Source organism: Jatropha curcas, chromosome 10 (assembly GCF_041381405.1).
Source record: "Jatropha curcas cultivar XTBG-Jc1 chromosome 10, XTBG_Jcur_1.0, whole genome shotgun sequence".
Classification (NCBI taxonomy): Eukaryota; Viridiplantae; Streptophyta; class Magnoliopsida; order Malpighiales; family Euphorbiaceae; genus Jatropha; species Jatropha curcas.
This window is the reverse complement of record NC_143160.1, coordinates 23,770,486-23,778,726: the sequence shown is the minus strand read 5'-3', so window position 1 is coordinate 23,778,726 and position 8,241 is coordinate 23,770,486. Positions and strand designations below refer to the sequence as shown.

General features: G+C 37.6%; 1 protein-coding gene across 1 annotated transcript; it reads right to left on the bottom strand.

The window, feature by feature from the left end:
• Positions 1 to 1,597: 1,597 nt before the first annotated feature.
• LOC149493297 (uncharacterized) lies at positions 1,598 to 2,074 on the bottom strand. Its single transcript, XM_089715463.1, has one exon. The coding sequence runs from the start codon at positions 2,072 to 2,074 to the stop codon at positions 1,598 to 1,600; it is 477 nt and encodes a 158-aa protein (XP_089571589.1).
• Between the last annotated feature and the right edge of the window lie 6,167 nt (positions 2,075 to 8,241).

Sequence of the window (8,241 nt, the reverse complement as noted above, 5' to 3'; positions counted from 1 at the left end):
TATGCACTTATTATGAATGAAATGGCTTTCGCTTAAACATGTTTGATATTTTCTCTACTATTCTAACATAACATAAACTTAAAATAACACACTTTAAAGTTAATAAGAACACAAAAGGTGAATTTATGAATTGGGCTTTGCCATAGACGTTTCTAGCTACACATAAAATTTCTTGAATCTATCCATATTGACTGGTTCGATAAACTCATTGCCTTTCAAGTCCGATAGCTTCACTACACCTTTAAAAAACATTCTCTTGATAAAAAATGGGTCTTCCCAATTAGGCTTGAACTTCCCCCTCAGGTCATAAGTGTTTGACAATATCTGTTTCAGAACCAAATCCCCTACTCTTAATAGCTTCGGATGAACTCTCTTGTTGAAGTGCTTAGCTATCCTCCTCTTGTACAATTGGTCCATGAAGTGGGCATTAAGCCTTTTTCCATCTAGGAGTGCTAATTCTTAATAGTGGTTTTCTGCCCATTGATATTCTGGAATCTTGGACTCTATCGTTATGTATAAGGATTGCACTTCTATCTCAGTAGGTAGAATAGCTTCCATTCCGTAGACTAGAAAGTCAAGTGGTCTGGTATCCCCACAAAGCATGCTATAGCTTGCTAGCCTAATCACGGTGATTTTCTGCTATTGTCCTTAATATCTTCTTGACATTTTGTTTACGGCTTCTACTGTCCCATTAGCTTGTGGTCTGGAAGGTGAAGACTTGTGGTGTTCAATTTCATATTTCTCTAAAAATATTTTCACTTTTGCTTGGAATTGAACTTCATTGTCTGTCACATCATGATGGGGGATTCCATTTCTACAGATCAGGTCCTTTTCAACAAATTTGGCCATTTGCTTGGCACCTATGTTTTTAAATGAGTTTGCTTTAACCCATCTTGGAAAATAGTCCATTGCAACCACTATAAATTCATGCCCGTTAGAAGTAGGTGGTGATATCTTGCTAATGATATCTATTTCGAAAGCTGCAAATGGCCATGGCGAAACAAAAGGATGTAATTCTGATGGTGGAATGTGACTCAAGTCTCTATGAATTTGGCATTCAAAGCACCTTTTCACAAAAGAAATACAATCCTTTTCCATTGTCGACCAAAAGAAACGCTATCTGAGAATTTTCTTAGCAAGCACTTTTCCATTCATGTGGATGCCGCAAGCCCCTACATGGATCTGTTCCATAATCCCTTCAGCTTCTTTCCTCGATACGCATCTTAACAATACCCGATCTGACATTCTTCTGTGCAATTGGCCGTCTAAAACTACAAATTTTAATGCCTAATGATGTATAGCTCTTTTCTCTAGTAGTTGAATCTAGATATACTCTTTTAGTCATCCACTACAAGGCATCATAAAACCATGGTTGTTCTTCTTCCTCGATATCCATAATCTTTTCACCTTCATAATACAGGATGCTAACCGAAGACATCATTAACAGTTTCTTAGGCATTACTGAAATCTCTTTCCAAGCTAATGCTAAATTAGCCAAGGCATCTGGTACTCAGTTGTTCATTCTGCTTGTGTTTATGAAGGTTACTCTCTCAAAGTTCTGAATAACAATGCGTAGGTGGTCAATGTAAGGTTTTAGTTAGTCTTCTTTGACTTCCCAATTGTCGTTAGCGTGCTCTATGATCGATTTCGAATCACCAACAACTTCAACTTCTTCAGCTTTAACTGCAATCAGAGCTTCTAACCCAAATAGGCAGGCTTCATATTCTTCCATGTTATTCGTGACTGTAAACTCTAACCTCTTCAGCATCGGGATAAATTCTCCTTGTGGAGATTCCAGCAAAACGCCTACTTTGGCTCCTTTACTATGAGCTGAACCATCAAAGTAAAACTTCCATTCTTTCTTTTCTATCAAGTTTATATGTTCATCGGGAAAATCAATCTCCCATTGTTCATCGTCTTCAACTGGATGTGCTGCTCGAAAATCTGCAACTGCTCGTCCTTTGACGGTTTTCTTTGTTGCATATTCAATATCAAATTTTGATAGTAGGATTAGCCATCTTGCTAGTTTCTCCACTAGTGCTGGTGTTCGATCTAAATATCTAATCAAATCCATTCTTGATACTACTATCACTTTATAAGACTGAAAGTCAGCCGAAGTTTTCTGGTAGCCCATACCATTGCTAAGCAAGTTCTTTTAATCAAGTTATGTTTCTGTTCATTTGGAAGAAGCTTTTTACATAAGTAATACACTGCCTTCTCAACACCGGCTTCATCAACTTGTGCTAATGTGGCTCCAATTCCAGCATCTTCCACCTTCAAGTAAAGAATTAATTGTTTCCCTGGCTTTGGTGGGCACAAAACTGAGGGACTTGACAAATATTCCTTGATTTTGTCAAAAGCTATCTAGTAGTGATCATTCCACTTTACTGACTAATCTTTCTGTAAAAGGTTGAAGATTGGATCACATACTATAGACAGCTTTCATATGAACCTACTAATATATTGAATGTTTTCCAGAAAGCTTCTCACTTTCTTTTCCGTCTTAGGTGGCTCCATTTCTTGGATCGCCTTAATCTTGTATGCATCGATCTTTATTCCCTTAGGTCCTACTATGAACCCTAGCACTTTCCCGAAGTCACCCCAAACACACATTTCTTTGGGTCAACCATAATTTGTATTTAATTGCTCTGTCCATGAACTTTTCTAGGGCTGTTGGATGCTCTTCTGGTGTCTTCCTCATGACAACCATATCGTCAATATACACCTCTAACTCCTTATGGATCATGTCATGAAATAATGTAGTAGCCATCCTTTGGTAAGTAGCCCCAGCGTTCTTTAAACCAAACGGCATCACCCGATAGCAGAAAGTACCAAACTCTGTCACAAATGTTGTCTTGACCTTGTCCAGTAATGCCATAAGAATTTGGTTATACCCTGCCAAATCCATCCATAATGGAGTAGCATCCCATCATTGCTACACTGTCAATCAAGATATCGATATGAGGGAGAGGAAAATCATCTTTTGGTGATGCTTTGTTCGGATCCTTGTAGTCCACACACATTCTGACCCCTCCGTCTTTTTTAAGAACTGGGACTATGTTTGCCACCCATTCTGGATAGTGAACAACTTCAAGAAATCCTGCATCTATCTGCTTGGTCACTTCCTTTTTAATTTCTCAGCCCATTTCGGTCTTAACCTTCTTCTCTTTTATTTTACTGGCTTAGCTCTAAGACACAGGGGAATTGTGTTCTCAGCTATAGATCTGTCTATACGTGGCATATCCTCATAACTCCATGTGAAGGCTTCCTTTTTTTTTCATGAGTAGACTTTGAAATTTTGTGTTTAACTTTGGCATTAGGTTTGACCTAATTAATAAAATTCATGGATTATCTTTTGTGCCAATATTAAATTCAAGCATGCATGATGAGTTAATATCAACTATGCATATGTGCTTATCTACTCGATAAATGGAACTATCAGGAAAGACATCAAACAAGTAAGCAAAATTAAAGTTCATTTCATTAAACAACAGAGAAAGTTCATTACAATATGACTCGTCCTTAACCGAAATTATCACATCAGAAGGGACTTAATCTTCTTTAAAGCTTTCCTCTATGCAGGCCCGGATCACCTTCAGCACTTGATCTGCGGGGTCCTCTTCTTCTTCGACACTTGCCTTTCCTTTATTCTTCTCTTCCTTCCTCTCTTCTTGGGCAGCTTGCCCCTCTTCTTGTTCTTCTTTCTTTCTTTCCTCCTCGACCGCTTGTGGCCCCTCAATGCCCTCTTTCTCGAGTTTCTTCTCTTTTTCCTTCTATTCTTTCTCTTCCTCAAGCTTCTTGGGCTCAACTGCCAAGATATCAATAACATCTGCGAAGATCCATAAACCGAGGTATGTCTTTCCCTTGTGCTAAAAAGGCTCCAATGGCAAATATAGAGAGGAATGCTCACTCGATCGGACGAATCATCCATCCATGTCCCACCAGCCGTATGTGTTTGATGGTGTGCTCCCAATTGTGTACCCCAAGCCCATGTGGTTTCTCTAAGTGTGGATTTCAAGTAGCTCCGTAATGCCTTGTTGATCTTTTCCAAGTCCTTTCCTTTCTTCATAATTCATCCTCTTCATGATGTTGGAGACAATGGGCCCCATATCACTGCTCAGTATAGCAATCTGAAAACCAGTCAATGGAAGGATAACCTGCTTATCCACATTTAGCATAGCTATGCTTCTTTCACTAACAACAAGTATAGTGATAATCTTCCCATTAAATGGAAACTTGATTTTCTGATGTAATGTTGAAGGCACTCCTCCTAAGGAATGGTACCTTGGGCGCCCAAGCAACAATGCAAAAGTTGGGGGATATCAATGATCATAAATTTAATATCCTTCTCAATCGGCCCCACCTTGATCACAGTTTTGAAGATGCCCTCTGTTGACGCGTGTTTTTTATGCCCCGCCTGATCCAATGATGATACGAGGATGTAAAATGAATGGGTTAATGCTATCTAGAAGTCTTTTAATCCAAGGATTTAAATTAAAAATAATGTTGAATAGTTGGCTGAGTCATAGCTGCGTCACGCAACTGTTCATCACTATTCATCACTGTTTATCACTGTTCAACAAATGAGTAGCGTCACGCAACTACAGTAGCGTGACGCAGCTATAGTAGCGTGACGCAGCTACAGTAGCGTCACGCAGCTACAGTAGCGTCACGCAGCTACAGTAGCGTCACGCAGCTGTGTCTTGACCTACCCTATAAATACATCTCTTTCTCACAATTTTGACAGAGGAGACGAAAAAAGAACAAAAAAACACAGAACGAGAAGAGAAAAAAAAAAGAGAGAGGAAGAAGAAAAAGAAAAAAACGAACAGAAGAACAAGAACAGAAAGACAATTTTGAAACCCTAAAAACATACCTCTGCGGCCATATTTTTCTCCGAACACTCTTATGAGTTGATTTGAAGAAAAATTGCCATTAGATATCATTTCTAGGTGCATCAAAGCATAAAAAGAAAGAAAAATCAAAAGATAAAAGAAAATACATTTAAATCCTTGGATACAAAGCTTCTGGAAATCTTAACTATCATTTGTTAAGAGATTTGATCCATTTGCAAGCATCAATCTGAGGATCAGGTAATTTCCTTAACATTCTTTGTATTTTTTATACATTTTTGTGATTTTAGTAATATTTTTGTGGTTTTAGTAATCTAAGTTTCTTTAAATTGTATTCTATTCATATGTGGCCATTTTATATGTCTTTAAATCATATTTAAACAAGAAATGATGTAAATAAAATATTTAAAAATGAATTCTGGGCTAGGACAGTGCATCACGCAACTGTTCCTGGATGAACAGCTGCATCACGCAACTGTTCTTCAGTTGCGTCACGCGACTGTTCATCGATTTTTCCAGAAAAATAAAAAAAAATAAAAAAATAATAATAAATTTTATACGAAAATAAAATCTAATTTCTTCAATAAATTTGAAGATGCCCAATTATGAACAGATCACAGTTTAATTAAACTTAGAATACTAAAATGTAATTTTATGTGTTTATTTATATGAATTTTGCAATTTATGTTTAAATGAAAAATAAAATTAAGTTTGTTGATTTATTTATATTTAAAATTAATTTGCATGTTTATTAACAATTTGCATTTCTAGTGTTAAATAATAAATATGCATGATTTTGGATTTATGGGTTGGATTTAAATCTGGTAGAATGTATTTTAGGTTTGGTTTGTTGCCCACCTTTAATCGTAAGGCAAGAGCGGGTCTTTTTATTTATTTGGTTTGATTGCTTTGATTTAACTGCTTTGATTTGAATAATTGTTATGTGATAATTAGATTTGATTGGGACGATTAATTAATTTTCCACATAGAAATTCGGTTCGATTTAGTCGGGTTGGGGTTTAATTAAATAAATTGGCTTTTCTAAATTAAAATAAATTAGAAATTGTAGGTTAAAAGAGGCCGATCTTTCCGGGCGTCGGCTTCCAATGGGCCGACGTACCCAATTCCCTTACCTAGAACCTCATTGGTTCGCCTGACCAGTTTTTCTAAATAATAGGCCTTAAATAAAATTGGGTTTAAAATGGAGTCATTTTTATAAAATAAAATTAAAAACGGTCCCATTGCCGAAAAAATGGGTGGCGACTCAAAACAATTTATAAGACCGATTTATCGGCATCGCGTATCCAAAAAATGATTTTTATCACCTTTTTCCAAAACAAAAAACAATAATAATCCAATAAAAAAGATGTTTTTCGGAATCCTTCCGGGGTTTGGGATTTCGGCGAAAATAGATTGGCGACTCTGCTGGGGATTTTGCACCCACTAATCCCCGGTTATTTTTAATAAATAATTTAGTGGTTGCAATTAGGAATTGACTCTAAAAAAAATCTACTTTCTAAATAAAATTGGTTAGAAAAGCTGATGGAAAATTATTAATCGTCCGTATGTGTTTAAATGCTTTCCTTTTCCTTTCATAGGATTTTTTCATTCATTCGCATTTCTCTCTTCTCACCTCATTCTACCCGTACTACCCTTCGGTACTGGTGTTAAGTTTGACGGTGGATCTAGCCTAGACCATGCGATTTAGGTGCATCCATCCGAGAATTAACATTACTACCAACCGCAAGCCTAGTACCTTAAAGGTGCGTCAAAAGGAGTAGGCCCAACAAAGCCCGAATCCTATTTGCGGAACCCAGACTTTGTTAAGCCCAATAAGACTAAAGCCAATGCATATAGTTAAAAAAACCTTAGTTACTTTCCCTAAGGTGCACCCGGTTCTATTTGCTGTTGTTGTGCCGCATTCATTTCCGAGAGTTGAAATCGTCAATCTCAAAACCCCCTGTTGGTTGTCGAGATTAGACCAATTCCTAGGAAACAGATGTCGGAATTTATACCAATGGAATCCGTGTGTGGGAGAAATAAGGTTGGAAGACATGCATTTCCCAACTCCCGTTCCCCTGTATGATATAAACTGTACATATGTTGTGACATTCATGCACCATGTAACGTTTTTCTTTTTCAGCCATGCATCAATAAGAGCTAATGTCCGGCATGGACATTTGACTTTGACTTTGAGACTGGATTTCAAATTCATTTTGAATAATATTATGCAATCGCTTATAGTAAATCAAAACTCGAAAGAAAAGGGAGATATAAGGGGGTTGCGATTTAATTGTGCTTCTACATTCCTCGAATTATCTGAAAATAAGTGAGAGATCAGAAAATTTGTAACAGAATAAAATGAAAATCCTACTTGGGGCCATATGTTCCAAGGCAAAAAGTAAGGATACAAAATAAAATACGTAAAAAAAATATATAAAAACAAAATAATAAAATCCCGCTCGGAGATTCTTTCACTCCGAGGCAAAAGTTAGGGATTTGAGAGAAAATAGTCGATCGTAAATCCAAAAGGAATGATCGACGACAGATAATGCCCGAAATGTTTAAATACAAAATGAGTTATTGTCATATTATTCACACCGAATTTTTGATTCGAGTCGTCGAAATCGAGATCTTATTTCCACACCGATCTTTAGCACATTAGAAATGCATTTCTCATCCTATGTGCTTTCATTTTCTCATGCATACATACAGGACCCATTTTAACTCAGGTATTTTTACCTATCAGTCAGAATTGATCCTTCTCGGGAAATCGCTTCGAGAGCTTGGAATCGACGCCCTGGTCAACGCTTGCTCAGAGTGACCCCAATCCCTGAGCCTACTCCAATCAGTCCTGTGATTCACTCAAGTTTGACAGTTTCAGATTCAGATTTGGTAAAGATGGTTGATAATACTCCGAATGAAGCCGAGTTTTCTGAAGCCCAAATAAGAACTATTGCTCAAATTGTAGCCGCTGCTCTCGCCCAAGACAGGGCACAAAATCAGACTCCTCCTGCATCAAGTAACCAACCTGTGGTTGAGGAGAGACAAATCCCAGAACCTGCTTCAGATAATCAGGCCTCTGTGGGTAACACTGTCCCAGTCGAGAATGACGTAATCAAGCAACTTGCTGAGCTGAAAGACAAAGTTGAGAAAATGTCTGTAGCGAAGGAAAAGGACCTGATCACCAACTTCCATGTAACTGAATATGTCTTGCACCCAACCAGCTCCACTTCGTTCAAAACTTTTAAACACACTGTGTTTGAAGGAGATAATGATCCGAGATCCCATCTGTCTGAGTTCATTCGTGTTGCTCAAATGAACCGGTACAATGAAGAGGACGTGCTGCGGGCATTTCCCCAGACACTGCATAAGAGCTACCGGAGGT

Bases quoted from the DNA above. Each gene is read 5' to 3' on its own strand.
- LOC149493297 (XM_089715463.1), bottom strand. From the start codon at position 2,074: ATGGATTTGATTAGATATTTAGATCGAACACCAGCACTAGTGGAGAAA.